The sequence below is a fragment of the Nuphar pumila genome, chromosome 14 (genome assembly GCF_984573655.1).
Source record: "Nuphar pumila chromosome 14, dmNupPumi1.hap1.1, whole genome shotgun sequence".
NCBI lineage: Eukaryota > Viridiplantae > Streptophyta > Magnoliopsida > Nymphaeales > Nymphaeaceae > Nuphar > Nuphar pumila.
Genome location: NC_143262.1, coordinates 86529044 through 86551851, shown reverse-complemented (window position 1 = coordinate 86551851; position 22808 = coordinate 86529044). Strand labels below are relative to the sequence as shown.

The following is a 22808-nucleotide window of genomic DNA, read 5'->3' as shown; positions in this document are numbered from 1 at the left end:
ATTCTATTTCGGGCTTGCTGCCCAGTTTTCGGATTTAGAACCGACCCGTTCGGCTGAAGCCTATGTATACAAGTATACTACCGTTTTCGTAGTTTCGTGTCATTTACGAAGGTATTTTAGTAACAAAAAAATGTTGGTCTAACGTCTGCATTTTCTTTGGCGGCGGCGCCCAAGAGTGAACCGTTGGCGTCGGACCCACGTCTCTCTCTCTGCAAATCGATTCTTCTCTCAAGAACATATTGATTCGGAGGACTAAGTTGGAATCGCTCTATCCCTCTCTCTCTCTTCCAAATTGGGGTTGGACCCATTGCTGACTTTGGTTGGTTTCATTTCGTGCAAAATTGAGAGAGGAAACGCGAGAAACGAATGCTTTGTTGATTGTTGATTGTTGATTTTGTGGAAGTTTTGAGGGGCTTTGAGTGAAGCGAGTGTTTCTTGATCTCGGCGAAGAGGGAAGATGGGGGAAGCCTTCGCCGGCCGGAAGCCCAAGATTCCGATCTCCGGCCGGAGGAACGTGCTCATCACCAGCGCCCTCCCTTACGTCAACAACGTCCCCCATCTCGGAAACATCATCGGATGTGAGACCCCCCATCTCTCTCTCTATATTCTTCTTTTTTCTTCGAAATTTTTGGTGGGTTTTGGGTTTTTGGTTGTTTTTCTTATTGGGTGTTTGCCGTTTCGATTCGTGAAGGTGTTTTGTGCTGTTTTTTCTTTGAAAATTTTTGTGGGTTTTGAGTTTTTGGTAGTTTAGCTTATTCGGTGTTTGCCGTTTCGATTCGTGAAGGTGTTTTGAGCGCGGATGTATTCGCCAGGTACTGTCGTCTTCGCGGTTACAACACAATATACGTTTGCGGGACCGATGAGTACGGGACGGCCACCGAGACGAAGGCGATGGAGGAGGGTTGTACCCCTAAGGAGATCTGTGAAAAGTGGGTTGTTTCTTTAATACCCAATTGTGGTTAATGATTCTTTTGGCAGTTTTGTTTAAGTTATTTGGTTTGTTTCTTGGATATTATTGACCTCTTCTCCTTGTTTTCTTCGTGAATTTGTGTTTGGTATTTATTAGTGCTTGCAGCAGATATGTTAGTGTTAATCTATTGTTCTGTTATTTGGGTACCAATTTAGCGCCCTGCGATTGAAGTTTGTAGCGGTTCTATTAATGATGGAGCGACTGCTACATATTAACCATGTGTAGACTTGAACTTATATGTTGTCGCTCTTCATTGGATAAATGGTTGTGTTTAGCAATTAATTTAGTGGTGAAAGTGGTGGAGAAAAGTTGAAACAAAAGTGAGCCTTTGTGTCATGTGAAAAATATTCCACCGGGGGATTCTGTTTTCTGTTTATCTGGTTCTCTGAATGGCATGAGTAGGTGTTGCTGTTTTTTCCAAATTTAGGGAGCACCCAAGAAAATATAAAGAATATCCGATCAAGAGATTTTGTTTATACTCATTGAACACTTGAAAATGACTAGCATTTTACCTCAAATGCCCTTCCAAGGCATTCAAAGATATATCACATGTTTATTGCCAACATGGACAAGTTTGATTTGTAATTTTAGGAGCAAGACCTTTTTTCAATAATTGTCTTTATTAATTGCAAACATGTTATTGTATTTGTGTAGACTTATCGGCAATGAATTGTGAAGATATGGGTGGGTTCGTTGTAATTGAATGTAAAATTATAGAGGATCTATGACATGGTGGCAATTACATCCTTCTGATTCTGTTATGCACTTAGGTGATTTGACTGGTTCTTAGCTCTTCCAGCATAGGCTTATCCCAACTATGTCAAACAGGAAGACTATTCATCTCACATCAATTTACTGTAGATGAGTGCTTGTGAGGGTTTCATTTTTAAGTTTCTCTATCTAAAACAATTTTACCATATCTTTTCATGTCGTCTCTACACATTGGCTGCAATTAACCAATGACCATGAATTGAATAAGTTAGAATGAGCATAGTGGGCTTTTTTCTATTCATGTCTGTTGTATCTGGTCATACTTTTCATCAGCTTATGTGACCAATTTAGCTATTTTGGTTTGATTTATGTAGGTATCATGCAATCCACAAGGAAATCTATGAATGGTTCGACATACAGTTTGATGAATTTGGACGTACATCCAGTCCAAAACAGACTGATATTTGCCAGGCGATATTCAATAAACTGTTGGAGAACAATTGGCTTTCTGAAAACACAATGCAGCAGGTGTATAAGTCATCTCATTTTTACTGCACGGTTCTGGTAGTTTTTAATAGCCATAGGACAATATCTTGTCTTTTTAGACTGATAATCTTTATGCTGTAAGCCATTTCCTTTTCCTAATTTTTTGAAAGTGTTGGTTTTGATCTCCTTTTTGGAATTGCTGCAGCCATATTGTGACACATGCAATCGCTTTTTAGCAGATAGATTTGTGGAGGGCACATGCCCTACACCTGGATGTGATTATGGGGATGCCAGGGGTGATCAATGTGAAAAATGTGGAAAACTGTTAAATCCAACTGAGCTTATAGACCCAAGGTGCAAGGTATATTATGAGAAGTCACTCCATCTGTTCTTCTTTCTTATTTTTACTTTTACTTTTTATTTTATCCATTCTCTTTGAGAAACCTTAAGTTCATTCTATAACTATACAATTGATAATCTTTGGAAAACTTGAATTTTTGAAATTTGCATATTGAAAACTTTCCCTACTGGTAGGTCTGTCGGACTTCACCCCACATCCGTGACACCAATCATTTGTTTCTAGAACTCCCATTGCTGAGGGACAAATTGGAAGAGTATATCAATAATATGTCAGTTGCTGGATCTTGGAGCCAAAATGCAATTCAGGCTACACATGCTTGGTTAAAAGAAGGTTTGAAACCTCGTTGTATAACAAGGGATTTGAAATGGGGAGTACCTGTACCTCTTGAAAAGTTTAAGGATAAGGTAATGATAATACTTCTATGAATAACTTATTGGATTTACTCCCTGATAGATGTGTAAATGTGTGTGTGCCTGTACTGTGTTGTGTGTGAGAGTGGGGTGTGTGCACGTGCAAGTGTGTGCACCTGCATGTGTGCATTTTTTTCTTTGACTCAATCAAAGTTCTATTCAGGTGTTCTATGTGTGGTTTGATGCACCCATTGGATACATATCAATAACAGCATGTTATACATCAGAGTGGGAGAAGTGGTGGAAGAATCCTGAAAATGTGGAGTTATTTCAGTTCATGGGCAAAGACAATGTGCCATTTCACACAGTGAGTCTATTGCATATATTTGGTTTTTAATGAGAATTTTATGATTGGGACTCTGCTTTTCCTCATAATAAAACAAAATGCAGCCACTAGGTTATGGACTTATGGTCATGTTTATGTGGTTTATTTTTCTCTCTTTCTCATTTATATTTTTTTCTGTAAATACTTTGGTGATGTTATCTTAATAAAAATGAGTATAACTTACTAGAAATAATGTGTTCCATCCAAGCGTTGAAGTTTTCCACAGTACTCTTTTAAAAGATTATTTTTACTGTCTTCTTTATTTTGTTGCATGCTCTTCTTACATGCAAAAAAAAATCTGTGGAATGGTTTTCGAACCATACATCATTTTGGCAGTGATTAGCATCACATTGAAGGAATTGTTAAGTTCTGAAGTCTTTCCTCCATTTTTTTTCTGTTGAAGTTCTATGTTCCTTTTTTCTCAAATGAAAGTTCTGAAGCCTTTCCTCCATTTTTTTTTCTGTTGAAGTTCTATGTTCCTTTCTTCCAAATGAAATTCTAAAATATCGGAACATACAAATCTCAGCCTCTTTCAGGTATCAAACTATCTCATTTAGAAAGGAAGATTTGTCAAACTTTCAAGCTTTGTTTAATGCTATTGAAGATGGGGAGCTAGGTTACACGGATTCTTTATTTAGCATGTGCGTCCTGTGCCGACATGACACAGCATCAGTCACATCATAACAGTTCATGGACACAGTGAAACTTGTGTCAGCGATGGTTGACACTGTGTCCTTAAATTCATCTATTTCCTTTTATGGTCTTGATTGTGTATTTTTGTATTTACTTTGCTTTTTTATACACTTTCTCATTGGTGGTGACATTATATTCCAAATTTTCAACTTGAGAGTCAACACTTATATCAAAAGTATTTACGATTGTTGTCAACAATTTGTACTTAAGATTGTATTATGCTTTGTTACTTTAGATTAAGAATTTTGAATGTACATAATTACACAGCCACACCCATGCCCTATTTTTCCAAAACTCTCATGTCATACTAGGTGTGTCTGTGTTCTGTCTTCTACCCTGTCCATGTTTACAATGCAACAACAAACAACAACAACTACGCCTTCATCCCAAAACAATTGGGGTCAGCGATATGAACCAAAAAAGAAATTCATTTTGGGTCTTCCACATGAATCCTTTTCCTCCAATCATTTCTATCCAACGCCATGTCCTCGGTGAGGTTCAAAGCATTCATATCCTTTCCTATCATCTCCATCCAAGTCTTCCTAGGCCTACCCCGACCTCTTTTAACTAATATATTTTCCCATTTCTCCAACCTTCTAACTGGAGCATCATTAGGCCTTCGCCGAATATGTCCAAACCACCGTAAACGATTCTCTCGCATCTTATTTTCAATGGGTGCAACACCTACCTTCTTACGTATCTCTTCGTTCCGAATCTTATCTTTTATTGTATTTCCACACATCCATCTAAGCATCCGCATCTCAGCTACACTCATTTTTTGAATATGATGTCTCTTGGCAGCCCAACATTCCGTACCATATAGTAAAGCGGGTCTAATAGTCGTCCTATAAAACTTTCCCTTCAACCGCAATGGCATTCTACGATCGCACAACACTCCAGTAGCACTTTTCCATTTCATCCACCCAACCTTTATCCTATGATTTACATCTCCATCAATTTCTCCATACTTTTGAATGATGGATCCCAAATATTTGAAATAATCATTCACCGGTATATCTTGCTCACCAAGCTTCACTACACTCCCATCACTACTTCGTTGCTTACTAAACCGACATTCCATATATTCAGTCTTACTCTTACTCAACTTAAAACCTCTAGCTTCCAATGTCTGTCTCCATAATTCTAACTTAGCATTAACCCCAGCTCTAGACTCATCAATCAAAACAATATCATCAGCAAACAACATACACCACGGTACATTTTCTTGAATTGATCTCGTAAGCTCATCCATCACTATCGCAAATAGGAAAGGGCTTAAAGCAGATCCTTGATGTAACTCAACCGTTATCGGAAAATTGGTTGTCACCCCTCCACAAGTGCGGACATTGGTTACTACTCCTTCATACATATCTTTAATTATACTAATGTACTTGAGAGAAACACCTTTCTTCATCATTGTCCACCAGAGAACGTCCCTAGGTACTCTATCGTATGCCTTCTCTAAATCAATAAAAACCATATGCAAATCTTTGTTCCTCTCTCTATATCTTTCAATAAGTTGTCTAAGAAGATGTATAGCTTCCATAGTTGATCTTCCAGGCATAAAACCAAATTGATTCTCCGATATCATGACAACCTTCCTCAACCTAGACTCAATCACCCTCTCCCAAAGTTTCATAGTATGGCTCATGAGTTTTATACCACGATAGTTTGTGCAATCTTGTATATCACCCTTATTCTTATATAAATGCACCAAAGTACTCTTCCTCCACTCATTAGGCATCTTATTTGTTCGCCAAATCAAGTTAAAAAGATTTGTCAACCATTCTAAACCTTTCTCTCCCAAGCATTTCCAAGCCTCGATAGGTATACCATCTGGGCCAACTGCCCTTCTTGATTTCATTTTCTTCAAAGCCTCTGCAATTTCTTTCTTTTGAATCTTGCGCATGAAGTCACGATTTATCTCATGAAAAGGAATGGAGAAGTCTCCAAGATCTTGAGCATGACTATCATTAAATAGCTTATCAAAATAATCTTTCCATCTCTCCTTAATCTCCTCATCTTTGACTAAAACCCTTTGCGTTTCATCTTTGATACATCTAACCATACCCAAATCCTTCGATTTCCTATCTCTCATCTTTGCAAGCCTATAAATATCCTTCTCGCCTTCTTTGGTATCCAACTTGTCATAAACCTCCTTATATACCTTAGCCCTCGCGTTTCGAACAACTTTTTTAGCTTCCTTCTTTGCTATCATATACTTCTCCAAATTCTCATTATCACGACTCTTACTTAGATTTCTATAACACTCTCTTTTAACCTTAATAGCTAATTTGACATCCTCGTTTCACCATGATGTATCCTTACCTAGTGGTGCACCGCCTTTAGACTCACCCAATACCTCCTTAGCTACTTTTCTCATACCACCCGCTATCTTATTCCACATTGATTCTGAATCCTCCTTGAGACACCAATCAACTTCCTTAACTACCTGCTCTACAAACATTCCTTGTTTAGCTCCTTTCAGTGCCCACCACTTAATTCTAGGATCTATCCTATGTCTATCCTTTTTGCGGCATTGTCTAATTCTAAGATCTAAAATTAAGACTCTATGTTGTGTAGCTACACTTTCTCCTGGTATAACCTTACAATCGATGCAACAACCCCTATCTCTCTTTCTAAGTAGGAAAAAATCTATCTGACTCATCTTAACCCCACTTTTAAATGTTACTAGGTGAGACTCCCTCTTCCTAAACCAAGTGTTTGCTAAGATCATATCATAGGACAAACAAAAATCTAAAATCCTTTCTCCACTTTCATTTCTTTTTCCTATACCATAGCCTCTATGGATATTCTCAAATCCATCCCTACTAATGCCTACATGTCCATTAAGGTCACCGCCGATGAAAAGCTTTTCTCCATAAGATGTCTCTTGTACTACTCCATCTAAATCTTCCCAAAATTGATGCTTAATGGAATCATCTAAACCTACTTGAGGTGCATAAACACTAATAATATTAATAATATCCGTACCTAATACTAATTTAATAAGTAAAATTCTATCACCCTTCCTACGGACCTCAACTACATTATCTATAAACTGACGACTCATAACAATCCCTACTCCATTCCTATTCCTATTTATTCCTGTATACCAAATCTTATATCCCCAAGGTTCTATCACTTTAGCTTTCTCACCTACCCATTTGGTCTCTTGAAGACATAAAATATCAATCTTTCTCCTACACATAACATCTACTAACTCTACCAACTTACCAGTTAAAGACCCTATGTTCCAAGTGGCTAACCTAATTTTATGGTCTTGGACTAACTTCTTTACCCCCACCCGTCCAACAAAGTGAGGGAACCCTTGCCTATTTGACACCACACCCGGGCGCCGGTGTGACGCGTCGCTTCTGGGCGACGACCTAGCAACCCTTGCACATTTATCACTGCCTCCGGGCCTAGAGAGTACAGTGCGTCGCTCAGTAGGGAACGCCCCAACGAAATTCTCATATTGGTTCATTTTCATAGGATATGACAAAGTTTTTATGCTGGCTGTCACAGGCCTACCGCAACCCTCCTCCTTTATCCGGGCTTGGGACCGGCAGTGTATAACTACACAGGCGGAGTTTCCATGTTTACAATGCAATTATGTTTTATTTAAGTTTCAGAATTTATTCTTATACAGCAAACACATATGCTTTGTCTCAAATATAGATTTATCATGGTTAACTTTGTGAAGACTGCTCAACTTTTACATGGCAGGTTTGTTGTTTAAATGGTCTTTTTTATCATTTTTCCTTAAGGATAGATGCATTTCAGGTCATGTTTCCTTCAACACTTCTAGGGACTGGAGAGAGCTGGACATTGATGAAGACTATCAGTGTGACAGAGTATTTAAATTATGAAGCAGGTTTTCTTTATGAATTGTTGAAGTATTTGAATTTGCAGTTGTTGCAATGCTCTCCTGTTCTAAAATTAATTATGAAAATTTGGTTCTTAATGATTTCTGCTTCCATCACTTGTTGGAGCCATATCCGAAGAATAAATGGCAGGTTGACCCATGCATGAGTGGGTACTCCATTTTCACTTCAGATCAATGATTGACTAGGTTTCTTCCTACTAGGATTAGATACCCAGTAAAAATATCAGTTTTCCAAAAAGAGATTTTAAATAATATTACTTCGATTCTGATGGTTATTCTATTTATCATACTGAGGAACCGTGTTTTCAGGGAAGTTCTCCAAAAGTAAGGGTGTGGGTGTTTTTGGCAATGATGCAAAAAATACAAGCATTCCTGTTGAAGTCTGGCGCTATTACTTGCTAACTAATCGGCCTGAGGTAGATTATACTAAAAGAGGTTTCAGTTTTATTTGCTTGATTCTCTGTAATCATGATTCAATAACTTTCTTTCGATAGAGCGAACTTGTTAATTTGCTTTTTTTTCATTAGGTATCGGATACCCTGTTTACATGGACAGATTTGCAAGCCAAACAGAACAGTGAGCTGCTGAAGAACTTGGGAAACTTCATTCATCGAGTCTTGAGCTTTATTGTTAAACCTTCAGGTTAGTATTATTTCCACAACCAGTCAAATAGCCTTTGTTCTTCTTTGTCAATGGCATAATGTTTTTGGTCCCAACCATGTGCAAGACTTCTGTAGATGGGGTTTTTCCCTTGGCTGCAATGGTTTTGGTTGACTGAGTCAAAACCCAACCATCCCATGTGAATTTAGACCAATGTAAGCCCAGTGGGTGTAACTGTCTCAGTAATCATTGTATCTGGTCACAGTAGGTTGGAAATCATGCTGGACAGGATTTATTAGGCTTGAGTCACGTTAGCCAGGATCACAGGTCATCTATTTGTGGGTTGGTAGGCAATAATATACCTGACCAATTGACACCTCTATTTCAGATCCTCATTTTTTTAGGATCCGAGATACTTTTCTTTTGTGCAAGTTCATGGTTCTTTAGCCTGACCTTGGGGGTTCAGGCCAGAGATCCTCGGTTCTCAAATCCATGATCTCAAATCCAATCCCTCAGATTTGGAGCAGAGGCATTATATGTTACTTGGAGATGAATCCTAGATGTTATTTAGTAAGTAGTTAGTGTTATGGAATTATATTATAGTTATATAATATTTAATTTTTTATTTGTAGGTTTAAGTAGTAAAATGATATATAAATAGTAGATACTATAAGATGTAAAGTTAATAAAACATATGTAGGAAAAATCTTTGTTATTTTTTTTCGAAATAAATGCACCTATGGATAACTGGATTTGTTGAATTAAGTGAACTAGCTCAATAACCAATTTATGGTTCAAAGGCAGGTCCAACAGATTTTGTGACGATGAGCCAAGTCAATGACATCTACTGGACTTTATTCACCTATTGCTGTTCTGTCCAACATAAAGAGGTTGCGTCATTCCTCATCCGCCGTGGCCTTTGAAAAATGTCTTGCCATTTCATCTTAGATCTGTCAACCCATTCTCGAATCATGCCAAACAGGTTCATATGTGGACTACGACAAGGGGTGGGCAGTTGGTTCAGTGACCGAATGGGCCAAGCTTGCTTGTCTCGTCTTGGGTCAGGTTGGGGCTAAGATTTTAAAGCGTAAACCAGTCTTGATGATTATTGGATCATACCCAGTTCACCCCATAGCTTGTATTATGCTGCTTAACAATTTCATTGAATGCTAACGAATAAACTACTTGATGGCCTAGGGTTTTTTTCCTCGTCTTCTTTTTGTGCAACCAGCGATGGATGGCAACATTGGCCAATCAAGCCTCACAAGTTGTTGACAACGATGGCAAGAACAGAACACAGGGATGAGGAAGGCATTCTTTTTCTTCTTTAAAGTTGCAAATGACTAGGAGACAGGAAATATTGGTCAATTAGGGTTTAAGTTGGCCTTGTTGATTGGCATCCTATAATACCTTTGTATTTTACTTTTGAGCAAGGTTGCCAAGAAAGAAAGTAAAATCAAGAAGTAATGAGGAAAGCGAAACTGGAAGCGAGGACTGTTCAAGTTCTATGAGTGAGAAATTGGAAGCTGAGTAAGGAAGCAAATTGGGAAGCATTTAAGAGAGTATATCAGGTCGGGGGAGATTTCCTATTGTTGTTGACAATGGACTTTGTCCAAAAAACATCTTAGAATGGCTCTATCTCTGTTGTCCATGTTACATCTTCTGAATCACTTTATCTTAAGCATGAATGACATTGAAGATGAAGATGTTTTCAATCTTAGTAATGGGCATCCCATCCTTGAGATTCTGGATGCGCATGTAACATGATTTCTTCTGCCAGGCCCTCATACCAGTGTTATACTTGTATTGGTACTTGGTATTTTTAGGTATGGGTCAACTAGGTTTTGAACTTATTTCGACCTGTATTATTGTCCATCTTATGATCCAACCTGTATGTAGTCTAGGCTTGATGCCACAAGTGTCTACTTTTGACATTGTATTTGTTGATCATTAACTCTATACTTTGGACATGCTTTTGGCTTTTTGTTCATACTTGATCATCTATCACTTTATCTTTAAGGCATTTTGCAAAATGTAACATAATTATGAAATTTTGCATGTGTTTATATATGCTCTCTCACACACATACACACATACACATACAGACACACACACATATATATGGGTTTCACTACCATTAAGCTAGTTATATTATCATTAACTGTGTTCAAATTGATTGAAATGAACAAAACATTTTTGAAAAGATATTGTTACTTTTTGGGGGTAAAGTGAGTCTTTTGTTTTGTAAAAAAAAAGTAAAACACGTGTTTCAAAAAGTAAAATAGTGTACTTTATAAATTTGAATTTGAAAAGTAAAAGTGACTTTTTTTACCACAAAAGAAAATCATGTATTTTATAAAATGATCGTTTTTTAAGGATGTTTTTATCATTACAATCAGATGAATGCAGCTAATATTAAAATTTTTAAATAACTAGTTTAATAATGTTAAAAAGATATTGTTACTTTTTTGGGGTAAAGTCAGTCTTTTGTTTTGTATAAAAAAAGTAAAACACATGCTTCAAAAAGTAAAATAGTGTACTTTATAAATTTGAATTTGAAAAGTAAAAATGACTTTTTTTACCACAAAAGAAAATCATGTATTTTATAAAATGATTGCTTTTTTATGACTTCATGCGCAAGATTCAAAAGAAAGAAATTGCAGAGGCTTTGAAGAAAATGAAATCAAGAAGGGCAGTTGGCCCAGATGGTATACCTATCGAGGCTTGGAAATGCTTGGGAGAGAAAGGTTTAGAATGGTTGACAAATCTTTTTAACTTGATTTGGCGAACAAATAAGATGCCTAATGAGTGGAGGAAGAGTACTTTGGTGCCTTTATATAAGAATAAGGGTGATATACAAGATTGCACAAACTATCGTGGTATAAAACTCATGAGTCATACTATGAAACTTTGGGAGAGGGTGATTGAGTCTAGGTTGAGGAAGGTTGTCATGATATCGGAGAATCAATTTGGTTTTATGCCTGGAAGATCAACTATGGAAGCTATACATCTTCTTAGACAACTTATTGAAAGATATAGAGAGAGGAACAAAGATTTGCATATGGTTTTTATTGATTTAGAGAAGGCATACGATAGAGTACCTAGGGACGTTCTCTGGTGGACAATGATGAAGAAAGGTGTTTCTCTCAAGTACATTAGTATAATTAAAGATATGTATGAAGGAGTAGTAACCAATGTTCGCACTTGTGGAGGGGTGACAACCAATTTTCCGATAACGGTTGGGTTACATCAAGGATCTGCTTTAAGCCCTTTCCTATTTGCGATAGTGATGGATGAGCTTACGAGATCAATTCAAGAAAATGTACCGTGGTGTATGTTGTTTGCTGATGATATTGTTTTGATTGATGAGTCTAGAGCTGGGGTTAATGCTAAGTTAGAATTATGGAGACAGACATTAGAAGCTAGAGGTTTTAAGTTGAGTAAGAGTAAGACTGAATATATGGAATGTCGGTTTAGTAAGCAACGAAGTAGGGATGGGAGTGTAGTGAAGCTTGGTGAGCAAGATATACCGGTGAATGATTATTTAAATTATTTGGGATCCATCATTCAAAAGTATGGAGAAATTGATGGAGATGTAAATCATAGGATAAAGGTTGGGTGGATGAAATGGAAAAGTGCTACTGGAGTGCTGTGCGATCGTAGAATGCCATTGCGGTTGAAGGGAAAGTTTTATAGGACGACTATTAGACCCGCTTTACTATATGGTACGGAATGTTGGGCTGCCAAGAGACATCATATTCAAAAAATGAGTGTAGCTGAGATGCGGATGCTTAGATGGATGTGTGGAAATACAATAAAAGATAAGATTCAGAACGAAGAGATACGTAAGAAGGTAGGTGTTGCACCCATTGAAAATAAGATGCGAAAGAATCGTTTACGGTGGTTTGGACATATTCGGCGAAGGCCTAATGATGCTCCAGTTAGAAGGTTGGAGAAATGGGAAAATATATTAGTTAAAAGAGGTCGGGGTAGGCCTAGGAAGACTTGGATGGAGATGATAGGAAAGGATATGAATGCTTTGAACCTCACCGAGGACATGGCGTTGGATAGAAATGATTGGAGGAAAAGGATTCATGTGGAAGACCCAAAATGAATTTCTTTTTTGGTTCATATCGCTGACCCCAATTGTTTTGGGATGAAGGCGTAGTTGTTGTTGTTGTTGTTGTATTGCTTTTTTATGATGTTGTTATCATTTCGATCAGATGAATGCAACTATTATTAAAAAATTTAAATAGCTAGTTTAATGATGGATAAACCATATATGTGTGTGTTTATCTAATGTTGAACTTTTATACTAACATTGACAACATTCAACTGATTGAAATAACCAAAATACTTTTAAAAGCAATGACATTTTTGAAAAAATCATCATTACTGTTTTGGATAAAAAAAAATACTTTTACTTTTCAAATCCAAATTATTGAAATACATTTTTTAATAAATGTGTTTAGCTCTAAAACAAAGGACCGACTTCACCTTTGTCCCAATGTTAAGAAGTTCCAACCTTCAAGAACACCTTTGACTTGATCAAGGTTGCCAGACCAGGAAACAGAAGCGGGAAACGATACAGGAAGCGGAAGCGAGAAGAGAGGCATTTTGAAATTTATAAGAAGCGGGATGCGAGGAATCAATTTGAAAACAAAATCAGAATCGAACAAGAATTGATCTTAGAATCGAATGGGAAGCAAAACAGGAAGCAAATAAAAATAAAAGTAAAAATAACTTTTTCAGTTTCATGATTTTTTAGTGTAATATTTAAACTTTTGTCAGAATCTAAAAATAATGGTCACCTATTTAGAGAAAGCACATGGGAAGTGAGTAGAAGCGTGAGATGAAACACATAGAAAACATGAAAAGAAGTGTGAAAGGACATATAAGAAGCACGTAGAAAACATGAATGAAGTGTATGAGAAGCATAGGAGAAACGTGGGAGAATCAAGATTTCCATCAAGTTTTGGAAGCGAGGAGTATCGCGCTTCCAAAGCAAGTTTTTGGGAAGCGTGCTTTCCACCTCTATAAAAATCTTCCGGTAACTCTAGAGTTGATCTGCTATCCAATCTCTAGTTCTGAAATATGCTTCCCATGCAAACTTGTGTAATAAATGGAAATATGCTCTCCATGCTTTGAAAGGGTATTCCCCAAGGGAGGAAGAGCATAATTCATAGCCTCTATCACATGGGTGCAGGTGCGACAATGCGACACTTTAAAAAAACTTGGGTGCGGGGTGCGGGAGGGCAAAAAATATATATATATATATATATATATATAATTTTTAAGTTTTAACAGTTAACAACAATAACACTAATGAAATAAAAAATAATTATCATAATATCACCACAATTAAATCAACTTAAATATATTATAAAAACAATTAAATAAGTAAAGCAGAAAAGAAGTAAATTATACAGTATACTAACAAAAGAAGCAAACAATACATAATTACATACCAAAAGTATATCCTACACAATGTATATGACAATGAGGTAATGAATCATAATAATTTTTTGCTTTATCATAAAATGCATCATAAGAAGGAAGACGGCTCAGATAAATCCATGTTTGTAATGTTGAAATCATGCTCTCCCTCTAAGTCACACTCTTCTGGGTTTACATCCCAAAATTTGGATGATTTTTGTCTGCATTACAAACCCAATTTGAAAATGTTAAATACAGATATATTTAAATGAAAAAACTAAAAAATAGTCAAATAACTAAGAGAGAAATTAGTACCTGTATTCATCATTGGTTCGCGAAAGTAGTCGAAGATTAGAATGAAAATATACTAAATTTTCTGCACGCTTGCTAGTGAGTTTGTTTCTCTTCCTGTTGTGGATTTGAGAGTGTGCTCTAATTTCTTTCACAACAGGATGAACTAGCAGGCTAAGATAGCAATTTCAATACAAGACATTGGAGAAAAGGTGTTTCCGATCCAAATGTTGATCACCATGTGATATGATCTATATTCTCCTCCTCTCTCGCTAGCAATGGCTGTCCATATAATCTCGAAGATGCAAATTTTTCAAACTCTTGTGTGACTTGATTTAGAATATGTGATTCTGGATAAAGTCTTGTCATACAATATTTTTATGCCTTGATAGCTTTGGGTCTAAATTTGGAGGGACACGACCAATACCACCTTCCTGCCACTTTTTTGCATAATATTTTGGATTAAGAGAATGTGCCATGCAATGCAAAAGAGTGTTGCTCTTATCTCATATTCTGACTAAAATTGAATGAATATGATTAAAAAATTCTGAATAATCCAATGCAGAATTTTTTTCTTTATGCTTTAAAACTACTTGTATTTTTTTAATCATATTATCCCACATTTCATAAACTTTGTGAAGCATGGGCTTATCCTTGTCAACTTCTCTTAATATTTCCCAAATATGTTGCGTAAATTGAATGAAGTATACGACTCTGTCCTAAAACTTATCATCAACAATGAATTTCTTAATTTCTTGAGCCTTAACAACATCATCAGCACGATAGAATATCCAATTCTCATCATTCACCATGTTAACCAAAGCATTCTTTACTTAATCTTTTTCACCATCACAATGATGAACGCAAAATGCGTTTCAACGACCTTTAATAATTTGAGGTAAGAATACCTATTAAATATAGCATTACCATGATGGTGGTTGACAACAAAATTCCTAGTGCTTTTGACATTTTTTTCTAATTCCTCAATCCATGAATATAGAGCATATGCTGGTGAATTTTCTTCTTCTTTGGGATTGCAGATGCTCTTCAGGGTCAGATTTAAGTTGTGTGCTATATAGGGAATCCAAAAATATGAGGATACTCACTCTCCAAACTCAATGCTATACTTTTACAAACTAGAGCGGTCTGTGATGATTTGCACTATTTTCTGATCACTCACTTCTTTTATTACCTTTATAAACAATCCTTTTAAATACTCAACATTTTTATATTGCTCAGATGCATCAACTGCTTTAAAAAATACTGGGTCACTAAGTTGAAGAAGCAATAAATTAATTAGTTGACTTTGAATATCTGTCTACCCATCAGAAACAATAAAAACTTCATTTTGTTCTCATGAATATTTCTTAATCTGTAGCAATCTCTCAACATTTGCCCTTTTTTCTGCAAGAGGTGTGGTTTGTAGTTTTTCTAAGCTTGGAGGTACATATCTACTCAAATTACAATTTGCCAAGAAGTAATAAAATCCTTTCAATAAGGATTTCTAGCTGCATTAAATGGAAGTAAACTAGAATAAAAATACCTCCCTACTTTTCTATCCATCTCTTCTCTTTCATATGTATTGAATGATACTTGTTTTATTCCTCTTCCTCTACTTCCTACATCCACTTTTTTTTTTAGCATCTTCTTGATGACTTAAAAATGGTACACTAATTGCACAATAATCACTCATTGTCTTCCTCTTCTCATATTCATCTTGTATTGTATTCGCATTGCCTCATCAACTGTTGCATCCTGAAATGTCATGTCCTGGTATCTTCAACAAATGAACCTTAATTCTTGTGTAAGACCCAACAAAATCTTTTTCACAAAGCTTGCATCGAAATCTCTTGTTTCCACCACCTCCTTCAGTTTTTGTAAGCTTATCCACATGTACCTATAGTGACCCCCCATCAATACATGTTGCAGCTAACGAACTTGAATCAACACTCCTACTACAACTACCAACAACACTAGTAGCAGAACTCACATGTGGAGAGGAGGATGCCGCTATTCCTTTCCCTTTATCTGTCATTTTTGTCTTAAAAACAAAAAAAATGTTATATTAAAATCAATTATACACACAATCAAGATTGAAAATATTGAGTCCAAGGTCAATAACATATACCATAGTTAACTAGTAGTACCGTACGTATAAATAAATACCAAAAGGTACAAGAAAAATATATAACAATAACATTAATGCAACTTGATCTATCTAAGTATTTAACTAGTAACAAAATTTTAACAAATTTTAGGCAGTAAACTAGTATGTTACTAAAATTTTAACTAGTAACAATAACAAATTTTAAAAATATCTAAGTATTTAACAATAACAATAGTAGACTATTAGTAAGTTAATAATAAAAATATGAGCATTCAACCAAATTTTAATTAACAAAATCAGTAATAACAATCAAATTACCCAACATCAAGTCATCAACAAATAATACACATTATAAGCAACCATATGTCACAGGGAAAACTCAGTTCGGCTTGGCTGGGCTTGTGAAAACTCAGTTCGGGCTTGGCTGGGCTTGTGAAAACTGAGTTCGGCTTGGCTGGGCTTGTAAAAACACAGTTCGGCTCATTAATTGGGTTTGGTGAGCTGAGACAGCCAGCAGAATATTTTTTGACAGACCCTCATACGGGCTATACCATTAGGATTCGAACATGAAATGCTCCAAGAGATATATTATGTATAATGTTTAAATGTATATTATGTATCATGTTTATATTACATAGGTTTTACATGTAAAAACTCTTAAAAGATAGATTTTTGAGAAAACGAGCCAGCTGAACTGAGTTTTTTCCTAAAAAAAATGGGCAACAACGGTGTTTAGCCGAGATTGAGAGAGAGAGAGGTACACAGTGAGGAGAAAGAAATTGAGTTGAGAGAGAGAGAGAGGCACACAATATGAAAAGGGAGAACATAGAGAGAGAGGTAGCCAAGAGATTGAGATTGAGAGAGAGATTGAAGGAGAGAACGAGAGAGAGAGAATGCGTACCTTGGAGATAGAGAGGAGGCATCGCCGGATGGTGGCAGCTCGTAGGCGTCGGGGTGTCGCAGACTCGCATGCTTGCAGCGTCTGGGTCGGGAGACACAAGAGAGGGCAAAAATGTTTTGCCCTAATCCTCAAAAGCCCATTTCATCAGTCTCTTTTTTTTTAAGTCCAAAATTTAGACATATATGACCCTGGGTGCATTGACTGCACCTAGGGTCAGGTTGACCGCACCGGGTGCCGCACCCGCACGCACATCGCATCGCGTCGACGCGGGTGCACCACCTGGTTGGCCGAATCCCTGTGACATAGTTTATAGCACTTCAGTCATTTCACTCTTTTAAGGCATGTTGCCTCAAAAGCATGCTATCCATGTTAGGGTGGTGCTTCTGCTGATCTTTTTAGGTTGTTAACCTCATATTTTTCAGTCCACACCATGGTTGCTAGTCGAAGAAGCAGGAGCGGGAAGCCGAAGCGAGGCACTTTCAAAATTTTATGAAGTGGGAAGCGTGGGACGACTTAGAAGCGAATCAGGAATCGTCTCGAAAGTGACCTAGGAAACGAGGGGGAAGCAAAAAAAGAGAAAAATAAAAAAATAAAAATAAAAATAAAATGGAAAAAAGGGGGGAAGCGAGCTTCCCCACTTGCCTAGGCGTTTCCGGTAACTCTGGTCCACACATATACAGTCAAAATACCTTCAATAATAAACAAAATTTGTAGCCCTTTGAGAAGGTTGGAGATTGCCTGTAGAATTTCAAAGAGAGAATGTGATTCCAAGCTTGAATATGGTTATTGCATTATCCTTTTTACATTGAAGTAGTTAGATTACTGTATATGCAAAGACTCTCTCTGCTGTTAGTAGTTGCTACTAGACTTGTCCAACAGTCAAGCTACAGCCATATGTTTTTTCATTTCCACTAAATCTAACAGGAAAATGATTTTTTTTTTGCTTTTTCCTTTAAAGCTATTCTTGCTTTCTAGAATTGTAAATTTTGTTTACTTATCAAACCCCAATATTTTGGCCTAATAAAATTATTCCAAAGGGCTAGCATGTAATTTCAATTGGCTTGTGATGATTTAATGCAGGAGAAGGTTATGAATCCATAGTTCCAGATGCACCTGGTGCAGAGTTGCACATTTTAACAAAAAAATTTGGAGATACAGTTGGTGACTTAGTTGTGCAGTATCTTGAAGCTATGGAGAAGGTGATACCGCAATGCTATTTTCTTTTCTTCCTTTTTAGCTTATGGGATATCATGGTATCCTGATTATTTTCTGTGCTAAAATTTGTGTTTGGAATTGGTTTTCTTTATTTTTATTTGTTTCTCTGGCTAGGTTAAACTGAAACAAGGGTTGAAAACTGCAATGAACATTTCTGGTGAAGGGAATGTCTATCTGCAAGTAAGAATTCTATTTTCCCTTGGCATCATGTTGTTTGTTTTGATGATTATAGTTTGAAGCTTCTACTTAATGCTGTTGAGGTTATTTTATACATGATATAGGAGAGTCAATTCTGGAAACTCTACAAGGAGGACAAAGCTTCCTGTTCCATTGTAATGAAGACATCAGTTGGTCTGGTTCATTTACTGGCATCTCTTTTAGAACCTTTCATGCCTTCTTTCTCCCTTAAGGTGAGGATATATCGAGATTTTGGAATGTTAAATTCCGTATCTGATATTGCCAATCGGACAATTTGATATTATACAGTTTCTTTTATCTGCAATGCTTAATTCCTTTTTTTTGTTCTTTTGTGATGACATGCCTAGGTACTTCAACAACTAAATTTACCTCGTGAGACACTGTCACTCTGTGATGGGAATGGAGACATAGGTAGGGCTAGGTGGCCTTGGGACATTGTACCTGCTGGCCACAAGATAGGGCAGCCAGAGCCATTATTTGTTGAAATGGTATATCTGTTCTTATCTGAGTTTTGCAATTATTCTGCTCATTCCATGTAAAGGAAATGGTTGTGAATTTTCTTTATTTTGCTACTGATCAAGAAAACTTGCAGTTACTAACAAAGTTTATTTCTGTTCAGAAAGATGAGGAAGTAGATAAATACAGAGAGAAGTTTGCTGGAAGTCAGGCTGATAGGATTGTAAAAGCAGAAGCTGAAGCACAGAAAGTTGCTAAACAGCTGCAGGAAACAACTATTTCAGGTAATATTCTTTTGCAGATGTTTGTCACTGGTTCTTCTAATTTTCTTTGTTTTGGCTGTTAACCTTGATCTGGCAAGTAGTTTAATATGCTACTATGCCATTTTTAAATTTCCAATATTTTTTAGTTTCCTTTCAGCATGCTGCATCATTTGTAAGGCAGTTGGCTGTAAAAACGCAGAGCACTGGGAAACACCCACACACAGAGGACAGAACACAAATTTTATAGCGGTTTGGTCCAAACGTGACCTACGTCCACTGTTGGGATCTCTCTCTCTCTCTCTGTGTGTGTATGTGTGTCACACAACAGACACACACACAGAGAGAGGCCTCCTCCCATTTTATGATGCCTTTAAGAGTTACACAATGTTCAGGGGCTCTTGAATACAAGGAGTTCATATTTTGTTTGGACTCTGGATTACAAAATTTCTTTGATACAATTCCAACGGGACTCTTCTTTTCTATCTTCTGGGTCTCCTTGTGATGAGGGTTTCCTTGTTGTGCAGCCTCATTGGATCTCTCATATGAATTTATCCCATCGTGTAGGTCAGCATGAGAGTTCACTTTGACGTGTGAACCATGAGGCAGCAAGATACCAATTACCTGATCTGGATCTGGACATATCTTTACATTGGCAACCCTGCAATACTGTAGTTTGGTTGGTGTGGTTTATATTCAGAATATGATTTTTATTTTCCCCCCATGTTTTCATTGGAGCAGATGAATCATCTAAGAAAAATAAACAAGTAAAGCCTGCATCATCTTCAAAAGCTAAGGAACCTGAGGTTTCTATCTCGAGGCTCGATATCCGTGTCGGCCTCATCAGTAAAGTTCAGAAGCATCCTGATGCTGATTCATTGTATGTTGAGGAGATAGATATCGGTGAAGCATCTCCACGTACTGTTGTTAGCGGCCTTGTCAAGTATATCCCTCTCGAGGAAATGCAGGTGCTGTCTCTGTTCTTTTATGATTGTGTCAAAAGTAGCGTTCAGGGCTGGCAAGTTTGCACAAAACCAAGCTCATGGCAAGTTTCCCAGGATCTGTTTTGAGTCAACTTCATGAGTCAGCTGGTGCAGGACATGGTCTTTTAGATCCACCAATTTGCTTGGCTTTAATTTTCTGGCATCGTTTAACCAAGTTGATGTCTAGTTCTGCAGCACTGTATATCATGTAGGTTGCAACTGAGAACGAATTAAAAAATAAAATAAAATGATGGCCGTGCAGTAATTTCAAGTCTTTGGGATTCTGTCAAGTCCCTGATGCCAGTTAGACTGGTTCTATACTTACTGTTTGCACGAGTCTTACCTCAATGTTACTCTGTCCGTTGGATTCAGTGTGTGGAGGTCCTGCTAGAAATCAAATCAGTTTTTGTTGGATCCTTAGATTAAGCTGTGATGTGCTATTTTGGAGAACCTGATGGTTTTTTTTATGTTAATCTGTAGAATCGAAAAGTTTGTGTTCTCTGCAATCTGAAGCCAGCAACAATGCGTGGTATCAAGTCGCAGGCCATGGTTCTTGCTGCCTCCAGTGATGACCACTCCATTGTAAGGGTGAAAATTTTGATATATTCCTTTGGTTTTTTAGTTTTTTTGTTCACTTTCTTGCTTCGTCATTTTGAAGTTACTAAAGGATTGACAACCTCGTTTTGAAGGTTGAGTTGGTAGATCCACCAGAGTCTGCCCACGTTGGGGAGAGGGTGACATTTCCAGGGTTCGAAGGCGATCCAGACGATGTACTGAATCCAAAGAAAAAGGTTTGGGAAACGGTGCAGGTAGACCTAAAATCAAGAGAAGATCTTGTGGCTTGTTACAGAGATGTGCCGTTCACAACCTCAGGTGGTGTGTGCAAAGTTTCATCCATTCGTTGTGGCACAATTAGGTAGTTCATGGTTGATTACACAGTTTCTCCTGCCCAAATTGGCAATAAGATTACCAACGGGGGCTCCGCTTGTCTGGCTGGAGCAGTTAGTGCACGTCACCTTGTGTTGGGACGTCGCAAGTTCGAACCCCGAATGGTATGGTTGTATATAACTGGTAGGGGTCTACTTAACCCCAACTTTCTCTGTTGAAAAAAAAATTGGCAATAAGATTGTCTTGATTACCGCATACATAATGATCTGAAGCTTACATGAAATCGAACCTCGTATGTCATTGTGGTATACTATATTGTTTGGAAGGAATGTTATTATTGATTGTTTGCCAAACATTGGCTTTCTCTTATCTGCACACTACTAGCAACAAAGGCATATCACTGTTGATTTGCTCGCCATAACTGGTCCGTAAGAAGAGTTGAGCATTATCCCCTTGAAAACCAATTCAGTAGAAATGCTGAAATCCATGAACTTGATCATGTTTTTACATGATACACGAACGCTCATGTTCATGGTGTTCACTGATAAACTACTTATACCCATTAGAAAGCAACAAACTGGTAGGGACAATGGAGTTCATGAACTTGATCTACGTAACTGGTGTTTGTGTGTTATGCCCATTAAAAATCAACAAGCTTGTTGGAACATTGGAGTTCATGAATTTAGTCATGTTTCAACATGATTTCCAAATTTTCTCACTATGATGCTCATGAATGCTGTTTTATACCAAATCTTGCAGCCTCGTGGGTAAGCTTTGTGTGTGTGCGTGCCCATGCGTGGAAAGAAGTTTTTTTTTGTTTTTTGAAAAATAAAGTAAATTCATTGATAATGGTATAACATATAGAATACATTTTTTGAAGAATTAAGTAATTGCATTCAAGATGGTATAACATGGGTTTTGTTTGGTTGTTGTATTTCTGAAAAGTGAATCTCACACAAATGAAAACACTTTCTAAATCTTACTTTTGGGATTCTGTGTTAAGTCGCTTTTAATGAAGCTTGTTTTGGGGGTTCTGTACCCAAAAAAATTATGTTTTGTTGCTTTTAGGTACTGTTCTAATGAGATTTACTTTCCAAATTTCATGTGATTTCAAAATCACATTATATGAATCAAAGGGCATGTTTGGTTGCTCCTTTGAGAATGATTCAGAATCAATGCCAAACATAAAAAGTAACTTGTGAGAAATTGAATTTCACTTTCTAATTTGTGTGAGAGGTTCATAATCACATTTTTACCCACGTGATTTTGAATTATTTAAAGGAGCAACCAAACGTAGCTAAAGTACAAACCTAAAGTAAATTCATTCAGAATGTCATAACATACATAGTATAATTTTTGAAGAACAAAGTAAATTCAGTCATAATGGTATAAACCGTTTTTTTTTGTCTATGAGGAATGGGGAAATCAACTCCGAGATCAAAGACTTAGTTGCGCTGACTATGCCTACCCTACTTTTTTAAGGTGTTGGAAGCTGCCGGTGTCCAATGACCAAGTAGGCATGCACATAACTGTAATTTTACCTTGCAAAATCTGTGGTGGGCCCGCCAAGAGAATCACTAGCCAATCTCCTACCACTACAAGCGGGTGGAAATCACCCCTTATCCACA

General features: G+C 37.0%; 1 protein-coding gene across 1 annotated transcript; it reads left to right on the top strand.

The window, feature by feature from the left end:
• Positions 1-241: 241 nt before the first annotated feature.
• On the top strand, positions 242-21463 carry LOC149817244 (putative methionine--tRNA ligase). The gene is made up of 17 exons (XM_089986589.1): positions 242-578; positions 785-929; positions 2056-2209; positions 2373-2528; positions 2702-2932; positions 3102-3245; positions 7743-7833; positions 8155-8261; positions 8373-8487; positions 18261-18379; positions 18510-18575; positions 18677-18805; positions 18941-19081; positions 19213-19333; positions 20051-20277; positions 20773-20874; positions 20982-21463. Exons 1-17 carry the CDS (start codon positions 458-460, stop codon positions 21210-21212), a joined length of 2400 nt encoding a protein of 799 aa, XP_089842715.1. The 5' UTR covers positions 242-457; the 3' UTR covers positions 21213-21463.
• Positions 21464-22808: the final 1345 nt, after the last annotated feature.